General features: G+C 34.1%; 1 protein-coding gene across 2 annotated transcripts in view; it reads right to left on the bottom strand.

Annotated features, from left to right (window-relative positions):
- Positions 1–1103: 1103 nt before the first annotated feature.
- The window catches only part of IFT74 (intraflagellar transport 74), an 88661-nt gene continuing 67405 nt past the window's right edge, over positions 1104–22359 (bottom strand). For both annotated transcript variants that reach the window (XM_043567178.1, XM_043567179.1), the window contains exons 15-20: positions 22026–22123; positions 21088–21214; positions 7517–7680; positions 6844–6969; positions 2908–2968; positions 1104–1415 (exon numbers count right to left, since the gene is read on the bottom strand). In XM_043567178.1, coding sequence (XP_043423113.1) covers positions 1297–1415; positions 2908–2968; positions 6844–6969; positions 7517–7680; positions 21088–21214; positions 22026–22123 — 695 coding nt within the window. In that variant the 3' untranslated portion in view covers positions 1104–1296. The remainder of the gene's footprint in view (positions 1416–2907; positions 2969–6843; positions 6970–7516; positions 7681–21087; positions 21215–22025; positions 22124–22359) is intronic.

Below are 22359 nucleotides of genomic sequence, written 5' to 3'. Positions count from 1 at the left end.
AACAGTCAAGGAGATGGAAGACAATTTACCTTTGTTTCACACCCTGTTTTTCAAACTTCTTTGACCATGAATCCTTTGGTGGCCAAACACCTATTAATAACCTGAGTTGCTCAGGATCTGAGGAACACATTTTAGGAATTCCACTGTAACGAATGTATTCCCATCCAGGATCTTCCGCCAGATTAATACTTAGGAGTTAACCAAAATCAACAATGCTCACCCCTCTACCTAATCTCACACAGACTAAAGTTGAAGAATTTATGGTGATATTTACTTCAAGGAAGTAATATGCATGGATAAATTGATAGTATGTAAATTATATCTTGGTAAAGCCCCCCCCCCCTTTTTTAAAGAAACCAATATGCTTGTGTTTCAGGAATACTGAAAAGTGGAGGTATTTGAGGAACATGAAATCAGAGCAAAAGAAGGAAGGTTTTGAGAAATATTTTATACTGGCCAAGATAACTAATTCCTGACCACAAGACAGGATACATTTTTAGTTACTGTAATGTCTCCCAGATTTATACTATACAAATCTACCTCTTCTAGATTTTCTTTTCAAATGTTTGGGCAATGCTTACAAATTACTACTTCTAGTCCAAAAGAGTGAATGTATACTCCAGAGTGGCAATGAACAGTAACAGCCATAAGTGCAACATTTCTTTTAAACTTCATGTTTTTTCCTAGCATATACATGTTAGAAAGTATTTTTAAAATGCAAAGGTTAAAGTTTTTAATTCTGAATCTTTAGGGATAACTGATATACAAAAAGTGTGTTAATATATTTACCTGCAACCCTATATTCCCTAAAATACATCAAATATACCCTATTTGAGAAATAAAGCTCAAAGCTAAACATCTCCCTTCTATTCTTACTTTTTCTAGAAGCAAAAATTGACAAGACTGATATATATGCTAAATAAGAATCACACTCCTTGTATCCCCCCCTAGAGATGGTACATTAAAAAAAAAATGATGTCATTTGCTGCCATGGACAGATTATACCAACTAAAATGAATCTCAATGGCCACTTATAGTTTATCTCTAGGTTGTTTGAGACATTTTTATCACCCACATGAACAAATACAAATATCATAAAAAGATACTTTAATGTAAAAACTTTTTATTGAACTATTACACTATTTAAAATACACTCTTCAAAGCAGTCACAAAAATTATAGCACTCAAACATTTTAGGTAAAACTCTTCAAGGGTAAGCTATTTTTTTTTCAGTCAGCTTGTCCAAAGTTCAGTATCTAGAGGACACTACTACAGAGACTTGCAGCTGGTTCAGACTCAGTTTCTGCTCATGCTATGTAGAGCGTCCACAAGGTTTTTATTGTACTCTGCAATCTGCTTGGTCACAGTCTTCATAATTGACTGGTAATCACTCTCTTGACTCTTGGTTGCTATAACTAATTACATGAGTTAAGGGAGAACACTGATCAACAAAAATAGTGATCTATTTTGGCTTTGGAAGGAACCAATTCATACTGGTATTTTTCTTATTGAAAACTGAAAACAGCACAGAAAAAGCACAATTAGAATATATAGGAAAAATATAGTAGATTAAGATCATTTAAAACCTAAAAGGCCAAGCAAAACCTGTTTCAAAAAAGTACACCTACAGGGGCACCTGGGTGGCTTGGTCAGTTAAGCATCCGACTTCAGTTCAGGTCATGATCTTGCAGTTCATGAGTTTGAGCCCCACATTGGGCTCTGTGCTGACAGCTCAGAGCCTGGAGCCTGCTTTGGAGTCTGTGTCTCCCTCTCTCTCTCTGCCTCTTCCCTGCTCATGTGCGCACACACACTCTCTCTCAAAAATAAACATTAAAAAAAAATATTTAACTCTAAAAAAAAAGTACACTTATACTATAAAAGTTTTTGTATAGTTAATATGTTATGCATCTCAATCTAATTCTGTTCTGAAAACAGCTGAATGTTCAGAAGAACCATGTTCTCTAGAGTACCTCACAATTTCAGAAGTCTTTAGACTTCACTGTATTTCAAAATCGCCTACTTTGTGTTGCATAAAACTAGACTGCTGGACTAAAGTATATTGTGTGTGGGAATCTTCTTTTAAAAAAAAATGTTTATTTATTTATTTTGAGAGGGGGGAAAGAGTGAGAGCACGCAAGGAGGGACACAGAGAGAGAGAGAGAGAGAGAGAGAGAGAGAGAGAATCCCAAGCAGGCTCCATGCTCAGCACAGAGCCTGATATGGGGCTTGATCTTGTGATCATAACCCGAGCTGAAACCAAGAGTCAGGCGCTTAATGGACCAAGCCACCCAGGCGCCCCGGGAGTCTTCTGCTTTTAAACCAAGTTGCTCTATTGTGGGAACAGAGCTCCTGATGTATTTCATCTGGAGATAAGCTGGGATCCATGCTGCCCTGAGCTAAAAGTTCAGCAGTTTCCTAGAGGAGAATCTATACCACCAATGAGTCAGGAGCTATTTTTCCAAGCAGAGATGTCCTCAACGGGTCAAAGAAGAGAACTGAAAATAAGTTTTGGGGAAACGTTTCTTACAACTTCACAACACATGCCCTCAGTAGCTGTTTCCTTCTCCTATATAGTAGCACAAAAAGATAAGTAAGAAGATGGGATATAAGTTCCACCTTAGTAGAAATGTGAGGTTGAATTGGCTGAAACACAAATGAGCTTGAAGGTCAAATTTCTCAGGAGACTATTCGGTTTATCTCCCTCTCCTGCCCGGATATCCAAGGTACAGACATACCCTAATTACTGTAGACTAGAGACTAACTCTTATTCATTTATGACCCACATAGTTTGGCTCAGTGATATTTGATAGATGTATGTTAAATTTCATTTCATTTCAACCTTTAAAGAAATTCCTAGGAAAAAAAAAATCACTTAGTCAAGTTCATTTGCAGCTTTTTAAAGGATACATTCTTTCATCACAAAATTATTTTGCTCATGGTGTTGCCACTTCCTCTCCAAATTTGTAAGCTAAAAACACAAAATAACAATGTTAAACAGTACCCATATTCAGAACAATTATACACCCTTTTAAGAGGATAAGGAAAAAAACATTCAATTTTAAGTCTTATCAACTCCTTGCATTTTAGTGAGATAAAGCCATGGTACACAAAAAAGAAAATTAGAAAAGATTAAACAACCGTAAATACATTAATAAATACAATGTTGAATTTGACAACAGGTTTTACTCTATATGTTTATTTTAATTGGAAAGCATTTACAATATTTATTATGCCAATGAATGTGCCAACTGAAAGACAATTTATGATTTTTTCCCTTTCCTAAAAGAACTAGAAAGAAAAGAATAGGACATAATGGGAATCTCTCCTTGAAATCTGGAAGTCTAATGCCACAAATGTGATATATATTCTAACACTGTCAAAGGTTCAACTATATAGGAGTAACTTCCTTATTTCCAGGGCTAAATTTCCTGTCTAATTCCACAAGCTGTGATAAGAGCAGAGCTGCAGTGTGAAGATTATAAGAGGGTTGGTAAAAAGCTGGCACTGTTACAATAATTTCTGCATCAACAGGAAACTAATGTGGATATTATATTGATGGTTGCTTCCTCAGAAGACAATTTTACTGTTATAGAATTAAATTGTTTTTCTGATTTAATTAACCTTGTAACTCTAGGTTATGGTCTTTCTTTTTTAAGATGCACATAGTACTTTTCCTAAGCAAAAGACTGTCTGAAAAATGAAACATTAAAATAACATTGTGCATGGACATTTCTAAGAGGTAATGATCATTTTTAAGAATCTGATAACTGAAGCAGCAGTAATATTTCTTTCTACTCTCATGTTAAAATTATTTTAAGGGCATATGTTCAGTCTTAAGGTAGCATCCATCTCATTGTTTCTTCTAAAGAGATAAATCTAAATATTATGATAAATCCTAATTAATTGTATAAACTGTATGTGCCATGAGTTAACACTATTAAATCAGATATAGCTCCCCAGATGGGAACTCAAAGTTAAGATGAACTTAAGGAAGCAGTCAGCATTTTTGGCAATAAATCTCTAATAACCTTTTGCAAAGTCAAGTACCAAACTTTTCCTCTTTGTTTCATACAAAGAGGTGGCCTTCTTAGAATGCAGCAGACCTCTTAAGTGCTAAATGAATAATGCTATAAAAGCAACACTATGTAAAGGTCAACTTCCTTCTATATTATACATGTGTATTAGTGACTTGCCTTTAAACCTCCGAGGATATCTTGAAGCATTAATCTTTTTTTTTCTACAACTTAATTAAACAGTCTGTTGTGTGTTCTTTATATATTCTGGATATTAACCCCTTATCAGATATATGATTTGCAAATATTTTCTCCCATTCTGTAAGTTGTTTTCATTTTGATTGTTTCTTTTGCTGTGAAGAAGCTTTTCAGTTCGATTAGGCATACATATTTATTTTTGCCTTTGTAACTTCAACTTTTGGTATCATAACCAAAACACTGCTACCAAGACTCATGTCAAGGAGCTTTAAAAAAATTTTTTTTAATGTTTATTTATTTTTGAGAGAGAGACAGACAGACAGAGAGCAAGCAGGGGAGGGACAGAGAGAGAGGAGAAAACAAAATCTGAAGCAGGCTCCAGGCTCCGAGCTGTCAGCACAGAACCCAACATGGGACTCAAACTCATGGACCACGAGATCATGACCTGAGCTGAAGTCGGACGTTTAACCGACTGAGCCACCCAGGCGCCCCATGAGAGCTTTATCCCTATGTTTTCTACTAAGAGTTTTATAGTTTGTTTCAATATGATTATTGTTCAAATGATATCAAGTAAATAATAGCCATTCCTCAAAAAAGTCTGTTATGAAAATTATTTATAGGTGTCAAAAAAGTTTTCAAGAAAACAGTTGTGAAAGATAATGGGACCAGATTTTATGTGATCAGTAGGGATTCTCAAAAAGCAACAAATAATACAGAGAATAAATTGTGAGTTATGTTATGAATTCCTGTTACCAGTATGTGGTGTTAAGTATATGATTAGTACTTGATGTGGGAATAAACAAGGTAGCCACTGACTGGGTCTAAGAAATTGTGTTTGTCAGGTGTTTTCCTCCTTAAGTATATCAATATTTTTTCCTAAGAACCATTTAAGACAATAGCCTCATAAACTTTTTCTTACATTTCTTCAGCATCCATCCCCACTCTAAACAGCCTAGGATAACTGTGCCAATTACAAATCTATATCTAGACCTGTACATCATGAAGTAGAGACAGAATAACTGATAAATTTGAGTAAAAAAATTAGTGATTTCTAAGCTTTTAGTTGTGGCAAACTCTGATGAGACTCCACCCCTTTCACAAAGAATATAAGGTATATCTTTGTCTTTAAAATGGTAAATCCATATATAGCTGTCATAAAAAATCATCAAAAAAAGATCTTGAAATATTTAAGTGAGAAAATTAATGTTTAAAGACTATATGCATAGAATTTGATTTTTGGAAAAACAATGTAAAATGGGTATAGAACTGCACAGGAAAAAGTTTACAAAGATATTATACCAAAATATTAACAGTGATTGCCTATCATGATCATATTACCAAATAAAGAAAAGAATGGGGCGCCTGGGTGGCGCAGTCGGTTAAGCGTCCGACTTCAGCCAGGTCACGATCTCGCGGTCCGTGAGTTCGAGCCCCGCGTCAGGCTCTGGGCTGATGGCTCAGAGCCTGGAGCCTGTTTCCGATTCTGTGTCTCCCTCTCTCTCTGCCCATCCCCCGTTCATGCTCTGTCTCTCTCTGTCCCAAAAATAAATAAACGTTGAAAAAAAAAAAAAATTAAAAAAAAAAAAAAAGAAAAGAATAATTTTTCATGCATTTAGTGTTAATAAATCATAGTTACAAATTGCTAATGTATGTATACTAATTAGACATGAGAATGATCAATTCTTATCAGACCATAATTACTGATTTTGTACACATCACACATGCTTCATTTAATCCTCCAACAAATACTTTTTGAACACCTATTATGTGCAAACCCCTGGCACAGTTTAAGAAGAAAGTGAATGAGACAGAAATCATCTCTATCCTCTCAGACAGGGCACTTAATCTAAAAAACTTCTGACATTGTTCAGGTAACTCTGTCAGTAGGATAAATGATATGCAAAGGGGGCTTGTCTATGCATCCTGTGTAAATAATCAGAAATGTAAATCAAGTAGTTCAAGTATAGGACTGCTTTTTACAGCATTAAACAGTTTTAAAACTAAAAATAACCTAAATGTGCAACACTATGGAACTGCTTCCGAAAATTATATCCATGAAGTCAAATATCATATAGAATCGTATTTTTTAAAAATCTACTGACAAGGGAAAGTGCTTATTAGAAACAAGTTTCTAAATAATATGTACCATATGATACCATTTCTTTAAATATATAGAAATACACATATACTTATGTGTATGTATAAAGTATGTGTACATATAACATACACACAGAGACTAGAAGGACCTACATAAAAAGGACAAGAATTATTTCTTCTGTGAGATATTAGTCATTAAGGTTTATTTTCTTTATTTGTGGTTTTCATGATTTAGCAAAGTTTCTCCATTCAAAATGCTTGAGTTTCGAAATTTTTAAAAGCTATTATCATAACAGCTATGCCTAGAACAGGGCCTAGAACAGAGTGCCCTTCAATATAGGCTTATAGAAGGAGAGCAAAAGTAAATTCACTTCTGAGTGGAGACTGTACACAGTCTGGCTATCTTCAAAACCAGAAAGTCTGGAAGATAAAACAACTTAAAGAAAAAATTGTTTTGGGGTGGAAATACAGATTAAGAACATGGGACAGACAGTTTAAAAACAGAAATAAACTTTAGTCTTTTTTTTCTTTTTACCTGAGAATGTGTCTCATTTTCTTGCAATTGTGTTTTTAGCTTCTCATACTCTACATTTAGCTTCTCCGTTATTTTCTTAAAGGCATTTCTACGGGTTGTTAATACTGTTCTCTCCTGATGTAATTTCTAGATAGATCCAAATGGAAGCAAATAATAGACTTCAGTGAATATCTAGTAAGCCTATATAAATGATTTCCTACTTAAATAATTTCAATGATAGTCTGGTTAAATTCTACCAAGATTATAATTACTCTAAAACTTGTTTGTAAAATTACCTTTTGAGTTATAATAAGTGAAATCAGTATTAACTGTATTAAGGCTGCTATATATATGTTCTTATCCAACCAAATTTAATTTAATTTAAATAATTTATTTTAATGTAAATAGCAAAGAAAAGCCACTAATAATAAAGTCTTAAGTAGGGAAATATCATAATCAAACCTGCATTTAACAAAGTTCATAACTGTTGAAATGCTCTATCCCTCGCTTTTGCCTTTTGTTTAAAACTTGTATCTCCCTAAATTCCTACTACATATGTAAACATCTTTATTTTTTTTCTTAGCTTATATATCAAATAATCAACTGAAAATAGTAAATTCTATAAACTACATACATATTAATTTGTTAAAAAAAAACATTTGTATCATAATTTTGTAAGACTGTCACCATTTACCTTTTTCTTTTCTTCACCTGATGATTTTAAAGCTGGCAAATCATTATATGTTTCCAAATCAGCTGTCATTTGCTTAATTTTGCTTTTCAGAGAATGCTGTTCCTCAGTCATCTTACTTTCCAGAAGCTCCATTTTCTGTAGATCCAACTGTAGACGCTGACTATCTGAAACATAAGAAAATTCAAAACCATAGTCAAAACTTTATTCCTTTCACAAAGACAAATACAATGCAACCATTAAAAATCATGTTTTACAGAGTACCTGCAAAAGAAACGTGTTTCATTACAACCAATGAGACAATACAAAGATAAATTACAAAGAAAAAAAATACTCTTCCTCCAGGTAACCAACATAACCTGATGTATACCAACATACTTGTCTCCATTCTCATACAAACATTCAAGAACACACAGGTTTTTTTTTTCTTACTTAATAATATAACATATATTATGAGACCCATTATTTTTAATAGGGGCATGAAAGCAAATTAGGAAACATTATATATTTATATACATATATATATGTAGCAAAATTTTGTACCTATATATACAGTCAATTCTCATTACTTATGGTAGTTATATTCCATAAAGTTACTATAAATACTAGGTTAGCAAATACTAAATCATTTGCTCCTATGGGTGATATGGGGTTAGGTTCCTGAGAGCCCCTGGTCACAATATTTTCATCCATCAACTAATACATAACCTTGTTTTGTGTGTGTTTCTGTTTAAACATACCTTATTTAATATATATCGAATTCAAGGCCAACTTATACCTGAACAAAGCTAACCTAACTCACATATTCTCTGAAAGGCACATTGCCTTACAATATTCTTAGGAATAGTGGGCTTAGGAACACCACCAACACTTCAGCATTGTGCTTGGGAGCCATATTATACAGGAGAATCACCAACAAAAAGTACAAAACTGTGGCAAAAAGTGGCACCAAATATGCCACAAAAAGGATACTTGTTCACAGTATGAGGATTAAAACAAGAAGGCAGCGTGTTGCCTTATTTGACCTCCACTGAAAAATGTATGTCAGGCAATACAAATTTTTCCTGACTTTGCACATGTCCACAAATGATCATGAAAGTGCTACAAGTATTAATTTTGGGGGTACAAATTAATTATGGTGAGTAGGTAAATTCACAAATACAGAATTATGAACGAGGACTGACTGTAAATATATGTGTGTTTAAGAGGGAGTGTGTGTCTCATTCTTTGTTGCAAAAGTATTGAGCATCTACTATGTGCTAGGTGCTACGAATAATATGAAGATCAACAGAGACACTGATTTTGCTCAAGGAGCTATATTCTAAAGGTAGAACCAGGATATTAAAGTAAGCATTTACAATAAGTTAGACAACTACCATGAAAAGAGTAATACAGAGTGCCATAAGAGCATATGGGACTAAGAGAACTCTCTAAATATATGCCTTTTAACTGAGTGAAGCCTTAAGGATTAGGAATCCACCAAACCAAGAAGTGAATGTGCTCCAGGCAACACAACCAATATATGCCAAGTCTGGAGGTGAGAAAGCGAGGTACACCTAAGCAAATAATAAAAGTTAAGTATGATTAGGACCCAAAGTTCAAAGTGGGAAGAATTTCAGTTCATTAAGGGCTTTATAAATGAAAAAAGGGAATTGAAACTTTATCCAATATGGCCCCTTGTAGCAACGTGGATGGAACTGGAGAGTGTGATGCTAAGTAAAATAAGCCATACAGAGAAAGACAGATACCATATGTTTTCACTCTTATGTGGATCCTGAGAAACTTAACAGAAACCCATGGGGGAGGGGAAGGGGGGAAAAAAAAAGAGGTTAGAGTGGCAGAGAGCCAAGGCATAAGAGACTCTTAAAAACTGAGAACAAACTGAGGGTTGATGGGGGGTGGGAGGGAGGGGAGGGTGGGTGATGGGTATTGAGGAGGGCATCTTTTGGGATGAGCACTGGGTGTTGTATGGAAACCAATTTGACAATAAATTTCATATATTGAAAAAAAATAAAAAAAATAAAAACAGTAAAAAAAAAAAAAAAGAAACTTTATCCAAAGGGCAATGGTAAGTAATCGATGAATTTCAAATCAAATTGTGGCATAATTAAATTTCAGAAAGTTCACTCTGGTTTCAATGTGGACAATTAATTAGAAAAGCATTACTAACATACAGAAGGACCAGTTAAATGTTGATTCAGTGATCTACATAAGAAATCTTAGACTGGTGTTAACACTTTGGGGATTTTTTTTTCATTAAGCAATATTTATTAAGTGCTTTCTGTGTGCCAGGCAAACTTCTAGGCAGAGGGGATACAGCAATGAATAAAGCATATGAAAATCCCTATCCTTATAGAACCTATATTCCAGTAAAAGACAACTATATATATGAAATCTAAAGTTATGTCACATGGAAGTAAATGAGGAAAAAATACAGGGGAGATGTGGAGGGACTCAAGAGATATTAGGGATTTGGGGTTAACAAAACAGGCAATTGACTGGATACAGTGGTTGAGCAAGAGGAGTCAATGCAGAGTTCCATTTCTAACTTAAAGGTAAAGGAGTTGATGGTTGGGGAGGCAGACGGAAGTCTAAACTTTTGTTTGTAGGAGGGAATGAAATGAAGGGTTCAAGTCAACTTAGGATATGTTGTGCGAGTTACCTCAGAAACACCTAAATAGTAAACAGGACATGTATAGATATATGCGGGCGTCTAAAGCCCTGAGAGAAATTTGAAGATAACTATTTTGAAATCATCCACATAGCACTTGAAACTATGGGTGTAGTTGAAATCATCAAGGGAAAATGATTCATGACAGAACCTATTTTTAAAAGAATAAATTGACATGAGGGAGCCTATAAAGGAGAATAAGAAATGACCAAAGAAGTAAAAGAAAAATGAAACCATGGTGAAAAGACATTTCAAGACTAAAGGAGTGGTTTGTAATGCAGAATACTATTTAGAGATTAAAAAAAAAAAAAAAAAGACTGCAAAATACAAGTTGTACTAACTGGACAGGAAAACCTTGATGTATTTCCTGAGAATAGATTTCATAGAAAGAAAAAAAAAATGGGACCAAGAGTGAGAGGAAGGTTTTGAAAACTTTGGCAGTGAAACCTCAGAAAGGGAGGGATGAGAGCTGGGCAGAGAATACTTGGGAGAGGTTTCTTCTTTTTTGCCAAGATGAAATATTTGAAGAAGACTGAAGAAGATATTGGCAAATGACATGTCTGATAAAGGGTTAGTATCCAAAATATATAAGAACTGATACAAGTCAACACCAAAAGACCCCAAATAATCCAATTAAAGATGGGGAGAAGACATTAACAGACATTTTTTGAAAGAAGACATACAGATGGTCAATAGGCAACAGATGCTCAACATCAGTCATCATCAGGGAAATGCAAAAACTACCATGAGGTATCACCTCACAGCTGTCAGAATGGCTAAAATAAATATAGAAGAAACAACAAGTATTGGCAAGAATGTGGAGAAAAAGGGACCCTTGTGCACTATGGTTGGGAATGCAAACTGGCGCCGCCACTATGGAAAACAGTATGGAGGTTCATCAAAAAGTTAAAAATAGAGCTTCCCTATGATCCAGTAATCGCACTACTGGGTATTTATCCAAAAAATACAAAAACACTAATTCAAAGGGATACACGCACCCTTCTCTATGTTTACTGCAGCATTATTTATAACAGCCAAATTATGGAATCAACCCAAGTGTCCACTGATAGATGAATGGATAAAGAAGATATGGCATACACACACACACACACACACACACACACACACAATGTAATATTATTCAGTTATAAAAATGAATGGAATCTTGCCATTTGCAATGACATGGATGGAGCTAGAGAGCATATACTACTAAGTGAAATAAGTCAGTCAGAGAAAGATAAATACATTATGATTTCACTTATATGGGCAATTTAGGAAACAAAATAAATGAGCAAGGGGAAAAAAGGAGAGAGAGAGAGAGACAAAAAGAGAAATAAAAAAACAGACTCTTTCTTAGCTATAGAGAATAAACTGATGGTTACTAGAGGGCAAGTGGGTAGGGGGATGGGTGAAACAGATGATGGGGATTAAAGAGTGCACTTAACCATGATGAGTGCTGAGTAATGCACAGAATTGTTGAATCACTAAATCGTACACCTGAAACTCATATAACACTGTGTGTTAACTATACTGGGATTAAAATTAAAAACTATTAAAAAGAAAAAAGACTGGAAAGATAAATACCAACATTTGGAAAGATAAATACCAACATTTTAATAGTCATAAATATTTGACAGTGGGAATTTAATATTTAAAAAGTTTTTATTTATGCTTTTCTGTATCTCAAAAATTCTCTGTAATGAATACAAATTACAATAAGAAGGCAATGTTTAAAAAATATTGTTTTTTTATTTTTTAATGTTTATTTATTTATTAAAAAAATTTTTTTAACGTTTTATATTTTTTTTTTTATTTTTTAAAAAATTTTTTTTTTTCAACGTTTATTTATTTTTGGGACAGAGAGAGACAGAGCATGAACGGGGGAGGGGCAGAGAGAGAGGGAGACACAGAATCGGAAACAGGCTCCAGGCTCTGAGCCATCCGCCCAGAGCCCGACGCGGGGCTCGAACTCACGGACCGCGAGATCGTGACCTGGCTGAAGTCGGACGCTTAACCGACTGCGCCACCCAGGCGCCCCTAACGTTTTATATTTTTGAGAGAGACAGAGTGTGAGCAGGGGAGGGGCAGAGAGAGAGGGAGACACAGAATCTGAAGCACGCTCCAAGCTCTGAGCTATCAGCACAGAGCCTGATGCAGGGCTTGAACTCAAGAACCGCGAGATCATGACCTGAGCTGAAGTCAGATGCTTAACCAACTGGGCCACCCAGGCAGCTCCAAAAATATTTTGTTCTCAACAGAATTCTATAATATCTACCTTCTCTATTTCAGAGACTTTTAAACATTGTGGTTCTGAATTTAAAAGTCCTTTTTCAATGTGAGAGAAAGGTATGGTGGGAGCCAATATTACTGAGTACCTGAAATGTGCCTGACTTTATATGTTATCTCCTCTACTTCATAACAGCCTTAGGAGGTATGCTATGAGGAAACTGAAGCTTAGAAAGGTATTTTGTCCAAGGTCACACAACCAGTCAGGCTTTGGCGCTGAGTAATATTATTATCATGTTTATGAAAGGTTCATATTTAAGACAGCAAATGTTACTTAATGATCCAAAAAGATGCCTTGATGAGGAACAGTGAGCTATGAAGAGAGGAACATAACATTTGCTCAGTTTTGCTATTCAGGCTTCCCCAGACATCTTCTTTGCTTTACTTTTCTTATAGCTATCAAAGTAAAACATGAGGGGCGCCTGGGTGGCGCAGTCGGTTAAGCGTCCGGCTTCAGCTCAGGTCACGATCTCACGGTCCGTGAGTTCGAGCCCCGTGTCAGGCTCTGGGCTGATGGCTCAGAGCCTGGAGCCTGCTTCCAATTCTGTGTCTCCCTCTCTCTCTGTCCCTCCCCCTTTCATGCTCTGTCTCTCTCGGTCTCAAAAATAAATAAACGTTAAAAAAAATTTTTTTTAAAAACCAGCAAAGTAAAACATGATTAGAGCAAATTCAAAAATGGATACTAAAATGGAACTGCATTGGGTAGTATTGACATTTTAACAATATTTATTCTTCCAATCCATGAGCACGGAATGTTTTTCCATTTCTTTATATCTTCTTCAATTTCCTTCATAAGCTTTCTATAGTTTTCAGCATACAGATCTTTTACATCTTTGGTTAGATTTATTCCTAGGTATTTTATGCTTCTTGGTGCAATTGTGAATGGGATCAGTTTCTTTATTTTTCTGTTGCTTCATTACTAGTGTATAAGAATGCAACTGATTTCTGTACATTGATTTTGTATCCTGCAATTTGCTAAATTCATGTATCAGTTCTAGCAGACTTTTGGTGGAGTCTATCGGATTTTCCATGTATAATATCATGTCATCTGCAAGAAGTGAAAGCTTAACTTCATCTTTGCCAATTTTGATGCCTTTGATTTCCTTTTGTCGTCTGATTGCTGATGCGAGAACTTCCAACACTATGTTAAACAACAGCAGTGAGAGTGGACATCCCTGTCGTGTTCCTGATCTCAGGGAGAAAGCTCTCAGTTTTTACCCATTGAGGATGATATTGGCTGTGGGCTTTCCACAAATGGCTTTTATGATGTTTAAGTATGTTCCTTCTATCCCGACTTTCTCGAGGGTTTTTATTAAGAAATGATGCTGAATTTTGTCAAATGCTTTTACTGCATTGATTGACAGGATCATATGGTTCTTATCTTTTCTTTTATTAATGTGATGTATCACATTGATTTGTGAATGTTGAACCAGCCCTGCACCCCAGGAATGAATCCCACTTGATCATGGTGAATAATTCTTTTTATATGCTGTTGAATTCGATTTGCTAGTATCTTATTGAGAATTTTTGCATCCATATTCATCAGGGATATTGGCTTGTAGTTCTCTTTTTTACTGGGTCTCTATCTGGTTTAGGAATCAAAGTAATGCTGGCTTCATAGAATGAGTCTGGAAGTTTTCCTTCCCTTTCTATTTTTTGGAATAGCTTGAGAAGGATAGGTATTATCTCTGTTTTAAATGTCTGGTAGAATTCCCCTGGGAAGCCATCTGGTCCTGGACTCTTATTTGTTGGGAGATTTTTGATAACTGATTCAATTTCTTCACTGGTTATGGGTCTGTTCAAGATTTCTATTTCTTCCTGTTTGAGTTTTTGGAAGTGTGTGGGTGTTTAGGAATTTGTCCATTTCTTCCAGGTTGTCCAATTTGTTGGCATATAATTTTTCATAGTATTCCCTGATAGTTGCTTGTATTTCTGAGGGATTGGTTGTAATAATTCCATTTTCATTCACGATTTTATCTATTTGGGTCATCTCCCTTTTCTTTTTGAGAAGCCTGGCTAGAGGCTTATCAATTTTGTTTATTTTTTCAAAAAACCAACTCTTGGTTTCATTGATCTGCTTTACAGTTTTTTTAGATTCTATATTTTTTACTTCTGCTCTGATCTGTATTATTTCTCTTCTTCTGCTGGGTTTGGGATGTCTTTGTTGTTCTGCTTCTATTTCCTTTGGGTGTGCTGTTAGATTTTGTATTTGGGATTTTTCTTGTTTCTTGAGATAGGCCTGGATTGCAATGTATTTTCCTCTCAGGACTGCCTTTGCTGCGTCCCAAAGCGTTTGGATTGTTGTATTTTCATTTTCGTTTGTTTCCATATATTTCTTAATTTCTTCTCTACTTGCCTGGTTGACCCATTCATTCTTTAGTAGGGTGTTCTTTAACCTCCATGCTTTTGAAGGTTTTCCAGACTTTTTCTTGTGGTTGATTTCAAGCTTCATCGCATTGTGGTCTGAAAGTATGCATGGTATGATCTCAATTCTTGTATACTTATGAAGGGCTGTTTTTGTGACCCAGTATGTGATCTATCTTGGAGAAGGTTCCATGTGCACTCAAGAAGAAAGTATATTCTGTTGCTTTGGCAAATGGATAAAGAAATTGTGGTTTATATACACAAAGGAATACTACGTGGCAATGAGAAAGAATGAAATATGGCCTTTTGTAGCAACATGGATGGAAATGGAGAGTGTTATGCTAAGTGAAATAAGTCATACAGAGAAGGACAGATTCCATATGTTTTCACTCCTATGTGGATCCTGAGAAACTTAAGAGAAGACCATGGGGGAGGGGAAGGAAAAAAAATGGTTAGAGAGGGAGGGAACCAAAACATAAGAGACTCCTAAAAACTGCAAACAAAACTGAGGGTTTACGGGAGGTGGGAAGGAGGGATGGGTGGGTGATGGGTATTGAGGAGGGCACCTCTTGGGATGAGCACTGGGTGTTGTATGGAAACCAATTCGACAATAAATTCCATTAAAAAAAAAAGACAAAGACTTTCTGATTTGAAAAAATAAAAAAATAAAAAAATAAAATGAACTGCAATACATAATATGCACATCAAATGAAGATATCTGAATTCAAACCTAGCTAAGCTAGTTTCCTCTCTCCTGTGTTCCCAGGGTATGATAATAATCCTAAACATCCTGCAGTTACTTGTTTGTAGATAGAGGCATACATAGTGATATACTTTCACCTTTGAACATTTAGCTTTCACTCTACCTCTATTACAAGGTAGAGATATGAATAGCCTCAGAAAAATATGGTGGTATTTCAGAGTATTAAAAGCCAAACGTGAACATATTCCATTTATTACTTAGAGACTTAGGGGTGAAAGATTTTTATAATAAAATAAGATAAAATTTAATCTTAGAGTGGGATGTATTATTCCCTCTATGTATATATTATTTTTCTCTGGCACCTTCATTGTTTTTCCTTTATGTTGCATTTTAGTAGTATGATGTGGTTAAGAGATTTTTATATCAATCTTGTTTAGGGTTCAATAAGCTTCTTAGATACTGTTTTATTATTTTTTTTAATCAAATTTGGGAAATTTTCAGCCATTATTTCTTCAGTTATCTTTTTTCTCCCATTCTCTGTCCCTCCACTCCTCCTGGAATTTCAATTACATGTATTTCAGACTGCCTGAAACTGACCCACAGAACATTTAAGTTCCTGTTCATTTTTTTTAAGTTTATTTATTTTGAGAGAGAGAACGTGCACATGCACTAGTGAGTGTGTGCAGGGGTGGGGCAGAGAAAAAGGGAGAGAGAGAGAGAATCCCAAGGGAATCCTGAGTTGAGAGAGCGGAGCCCTATGTGGGGCTCAAAACTCACAAACCACACTGTGAGATCATGACCTGAGCTGAAATCAAGAGCAGGACACTTAACCAACTGAGCCACCCAGGCACTCCAACAGTCTCTGTTCACTTTTATTTCTTCTCCAGATTAGATCTTTTTTTTAAATCTTCAAGTTGATTGACTCTGCGGACTTCAATCTTCTATTAGGGTCATTCAATCAATTTTTCATTTGAGTTATACTTTCAATACTGGAATTTCTACTTGGTTCTTTTTTGTAAATATTTATTTTCTCTGTGGTATTCTCCATCTTTTCATTTATTATGATTTTATTTTCCTTTAAACCCTTAAATATGTTTATAAACATTTAAAATCTTCTGTTCAACATCTGGATTATCTCTGGTTCAGTGTGCATTGATTGCTTTTCCCCTTGACTCACATCTTCCTAATTTGCTGACATATCTAGTAAGTTTTATAGTATAATGGAAACTTTGATATGTTGTAGAGATTCTGGATTATGCCGTACTACTTTGGAAAGTATTGATTTTTATTAAATGAGCAATAAACTTTGCTAAACCAAAATTCTAAACTTTTCTCCTTTGGAGTAGACAGCATGTAAAAAAATCTATGTATGCAGTTCTTTCAATTTTTAACTGCTACTTTTTCCTGGGTTCCTTAAAGTTTACTCAATGCGTACATAGTTCACTGGTCAGATTAGGATCTGAATAGAATTTATGCATGTATTTTGGCATTGAGTTGCCCTCTTACCAGGATGTCTTCCTTATATGCGGGCAGGCAATTAGTAAGTTAGTTTCTTCATATAAAATTTAGCAAAATTTACTTGTAATTGAGTTGTATTATCTATACAGATTCACTAATGGAAAAATCAAATACAAAGCTATTAAATATTAAACTTTCTTCCTCTACCTATAAAACTAGAAAGATTATGGATTAAAATATAGGTGGAAGGTGACATTATAGTAAAAATCTCATGTTCAAAAAACTGAATGTCTCCATAACAATGATCACAGGGCCTAAAATATCAAATAGTTTTAAAAGTCTTCAAAAGACAATGATTTAAGAGAGGAGGTTTTTACCAACCAAATTTAAGTTGGTATAATTAAATTAGAGCATTTCCTTTTGTCCCTTTAAGAGTCACAAGACTCAGTCATACTGACATATATATCCTTAAAAAAACATACATATATACATGGACTTAAACGTTGTGGGATAGGTTTTGTTTTGTTCGATTCGTATCTCTACTAGGGTTGGAAACAGTTAAAATGAAAACCAAAGTGCTGAATCAAAGTCCCGGAGGCTTATGATGTTTCAATGCTTCAAAAAGGAAAAGTATATAGCTTGTATATTTTGAGTGCTCAGTGAAAATGTTACTGAACTCTAACTACAGGTTTAATTTGAAGATATATTAGGGACATACATTTAGGAGCTATAGAACCTGCTTTTCCTAGAGAAAGGGAGAAAATGGTTGGTTGGTATGAGGTAAAGTTTATCTTCCTTTAACAGCGGGTCCCCTTGAAAAGCTAAAAACTTCTCCAAGGGAAGAGACAGGAAGAGGATGCAGACTAGTTCCTTCTGATATGCTATGAAGTTGCAAAGTTTACTAAGCAGTGTGTACATAGTAGCAAAATCTCAGAAGGAACCACTTTGACATGGGGAAATGTTTCTGAAATATTCTGCCATCAGTGCATTTGTTTATTCCTTGGAGTTTCCTTTCCAAAAATATAAATAAAAACTATTGCTGACAGATTTCTTGCCTCTTTACTCATGCAATACAGCACTGTTTTGCAGTCTTTTTTTTTTTTTTTCCATTATTGTCCCCCTATGGAGCTTTTTGTAGATAATTATTTTCCCTTATCACTGCTCTCTCATGAAACTTTTATATTACAGATATAATGTTAATTGTACAGATATATTACAGATATCTGTTAATTGTACAGTGACACTTTGGAGGGCCACAAGCCATTATAATCAAGATTTTTTTTAATCTCCCAAGAAATAATTTTTCCCCTGTGAGAATAATATTGTTCCATTAAAAAATAGAGTACACTAAGAAAATCAGGTGATTTCCAATCATAAACTCAAGAGCAAAAGGGGAGGCAATTCACAAAAGGGAATATAAAATTCATTATCTCTGAAAGGTGAAGTAGAATATTATAGACTTCTTATGGTGATTTGTAGACATAAGAAACTTCATGTGGAGGATAGTATTAAGAGAGGAAAAATCATTTATATGCTTGGTTTAAATTAACATTTAAAAATAATTGAGTAAATGCAACTAATTGTACAGGCCAAAAAATTCAAACCATTATTAATAAGGAAATTTTTCAGTAAAATTCTTATCATAGTAATAAACTTGAATAAAATTGAAGCCAGCTCTCATTCTTTTTCAACCCTACATCACTGGAGAAAATATAATGGCTAGTTTTTAAAAGAAAATGTAAAGAATAAAGTATAAAAGTATGAAAGGAATTCAAAGTCCTTATAATTGAATTCATTACCTGGTACTGATATTTATCTTTTTAAAAAATGTATGTTTCTTAACAGCCATTTTACAAAGATAGCTTAAAGGAGTAAAAAACTTTTCAAATTAAAACTGAAAATAGATAAATGAAAGCCTTAAAACTATAGTCTAAAACACAAAACAGAGATTTCCTAGATGGAACAATTAAAGATAAAATTCTTTACCTTATAGAAAAAAGAAAATTTAGATGTAAAAATACTCATATTTGAAAAGATCTCGAAGAGGTATTTACACACCCATGTCCACTGTAGCATGAATCACAATAGCCAGGAGGTAAAACAACCTAAATGTCCATCACCAAATGAATAAAAAAGTGTATGTATAGTATGTACATACTATAGAATATTATTTAGCCTTTAAAAAAAGGAGACCCTGTTACATGTTACAACTCTGATGAACTTCAAGGGCATTGTAAGTAAAATATCCATTCACAAAGAGACAAATACTGCATGATTCCACCTATAAGAGGTATTTAAAGTAGTCAAACTTATAGAAACAGAAAGTAGAATATGGCTAGCAGAGGAGAAAAATTGAGAGGGAAATGGACAGCTGTTTAATGGGTGTAAGTTTCAGTTTTGTAAGATGAACAAGTTCTAGATACCTGTTGCTCAACACTGTGCCTACAGTTAATGGTTAAGATGGCAAATTTGTGTTCTGTGTTTTTTATCACAATTTTAAAAATTCTGATAGTTAAACCAATAACAGGTATAAGTCACATTTAGAATGTACCTCCTCTAGTTGTTTAGTATATATTCAGATATACAAGTAAAACTATAGCAAACAAACTCTAAACAAATCTGGACAGATAAAATATACTTGAATGTATAAAATAACGATAATTGTCCAACTACATCATCATTCTAAATTCAACTGTATATGAATAACATTCGGTATACACTTATAGGTCTATAATCCTTATTAAACAAACTCCTAGGTTATTGTGTTTTAGAATGCAGAATTCTTCAGATTTTAAAAAAATGATACAGCACATATAATGATTATAATAGAACTCCCATAGCAGGGTCTAAGGCAGCACCCTGTCATCAAGTACTTGGCTATTTCTGAAGCAAAAAGTATGAACAGTCATATTAGGTAGGATAATTAAAGACTATAAATAGCCTAATGTCAGTTCAGGTCAGGTTAGGTTTTGTGGCCAGGAGCTTTTAGACCTTAGGATTCCAGATAAATGAATACAGTGGATCTTTTATTCCATTTCAAGAATCCCAACATTTTTACATTAGTAAATATTAATTCTTTATTCCTTGTAATTTTACTAACTGCCAGTGTAATTCCAAGTAGACAAATAAAAACATAGCTAATTCAAAGTCACCACATACCAGCATAAAACATATCCATAGTTAGAATCTATTAGCTTAAAAATCAAAGGTTCCATACAAATTTTGACTTTATCCTAAACTTTTTGTCTTTTGAGTATAGTTGACATCCTATCCTAAACTCTTTAAAATCAATTTTGTGTATTCATTTTTAATCTCTATCTGCACTGCCCAAGTGGCAGCCATTGGCCAATTATCGCTTTTAAACTTTCGACTATGTCTAGTCCCAAGTTGAGATGGACTGTGACAGCAAAATCTCATGGATCATTTTTATACTGAGTACATGTTTATTTTTTTTATTTATTTTTTTTTTCTGAGTACATGTTTAAATAATACTCTTTTGGATACACTGGATTAAATAAAATATATTATTAAAATTCATACACCTCTTTTTAATAGGGAATTTAAAATTATATATGTGGCTGGCATTACATGTCTAGTGGAGAGTGTTGCTCTAATACCATGTTAGTCATAATGGCTGAAACTAATTATAATTGAAACATTACTTCCTCTAGGATACCTCTCTGGGGGGGGGGGGGGGCGGGTGGATATGAACCCAATGTCGGGTTGCTCCTTATGCTTCTATCATAGTACTGCTTCATTATATTTTAGTTGTTTGTCATTATTCCACCAAGTTCAAAGTTCCTTGAGGAAAGAGACCGGACTTTTTTTTTTTTTTTAAATCTCTGCATACACATGTTATAGCACAGGCATAGAACAAATATTCAGTAAATGTTAAAAATGAATCAGAATGTCCCAATGAAATACTACTAAGTTGATGTGAAAAGTCACACACAATTCTGAGTCTATAAGTGACTGGAGCAATAAGCAATCATATATTATATTGTCAGCCTTTCAAAAAAATAAAATGAAATGGTATTAAAGTTTTAAAGTTTCAATTTGTCATGGAAAATATAAAAATCTATGTTCTCTCACCTGAAGTCAAATTTCTAGCTGTACTTTGTGACTTCTGCATTTCAGTAGATTTAAAATTGAGATCATCCTGCATCATCTTCAGCTCTTGATTGGTGATAGAGGATATCTGTTTCATACGATTTATATTCTGTATTTGTAGAGAAAAAAAAATAGAAAAACTACACTGATTTAACTCTTCAAGAAAACTCTTGGAAAACACTGCTAAGGGACTAGCTGTTGTGAACTGAAATACATCATTCATTATATATGTTTCATGTATGTTTATAAGAGTATAGTGAGATTCAAAGTCAGGTTTTCTCAATATGGAGAGACTAAAGCAAATGTAAAAGAAGTAATTCTGAATTTTATTTCACTGTAGAAGAGATTCAACTACACTATTTTAAGAACTATTTGGGGGTCTTACGACACTTAGAATATTTAAAAGAAACTGTGCATTTTTCCTTCTATGCTAGCACTCATTAGTAGCTGCTCAATAAATTTTTTTTTTAAATAAATGAAGATACTCCTTGGTATCATATACTCTTAAAGAGTATTACAAGAAAAGAATACCTTCTATTTATAGTACAAATTACAATGTAAAAATATATCAAAATTTTCCATTATAACATGTAGATTTTGAAGTTATCTGTGCAAGCATTCCTTCTCTAAGTTTAAACACATCAACAATGGAAGAAAATCATTAATAATTACTCCGAATTAATACCTCACTTACTGCTAAACACTGACATCATACATGTTACCCTTTTCCCCTACTGTCCTTAGCTGAATTTTGCTAGAAATACACAAATTAAAGGAGTAAAATAATAATCAAGGGAATTTAAAGGAAACAGATTAAATGAGCAGATGCCATTGTGAACCACTGCGTTTTCTGAACTGTATTTGGAAAGGTAATCACAGTAAAAATAATGAGAGCACTAAGACAGGCACATGGTACTTACTCTACTAGAGTGCTCCAAAAGTGTAACAATGTTGGCTTCTATCTGTGCCTTCCGTTCAAGTTCCTGATTCTTAGTTTCCTCAAAAGTCTCAATAAAAGCTACAGATTCAAAATTACAATGAGAAGTTACTGTTAATATAGTTAATACTATATAAACTCTGATTTGTAGCTCTTAACAGTACTTTTTAGAAATTCAAAGCAAATTTCATTTTTTTTGTTTGTTTCTACGATTTATTTATAATTTTTTTAACTTTTTAATTTTATTTAAATCCAAGCTAGTTAACATGGAGTGCAGTAATGATTTCAGGACTAGAATTCAGTGATTCATATGACTT

The sequence above is a fragment of the Prionailurus bengalensis genome, chromosome D4 (assembly GCF_016509475.1).
Source record: "Prionailurus bengalensis isolate Pbe53 chromosome D4, Fcat_Pben_1.1_paternal_pri, whole genome shotgun sequence".
NCBI classification, from domain to species: domain Eukaryota; kingdom Metazoa; phylum Chordata; class Mammalia; order Carnivora; family Felidae; genus Prionailurus; species Prionailurus bengalensis.
Note: the sequence above shows the minus strand (reverse complement) of the source record. Positions and strands in the feature narration are given on the sequence as shown.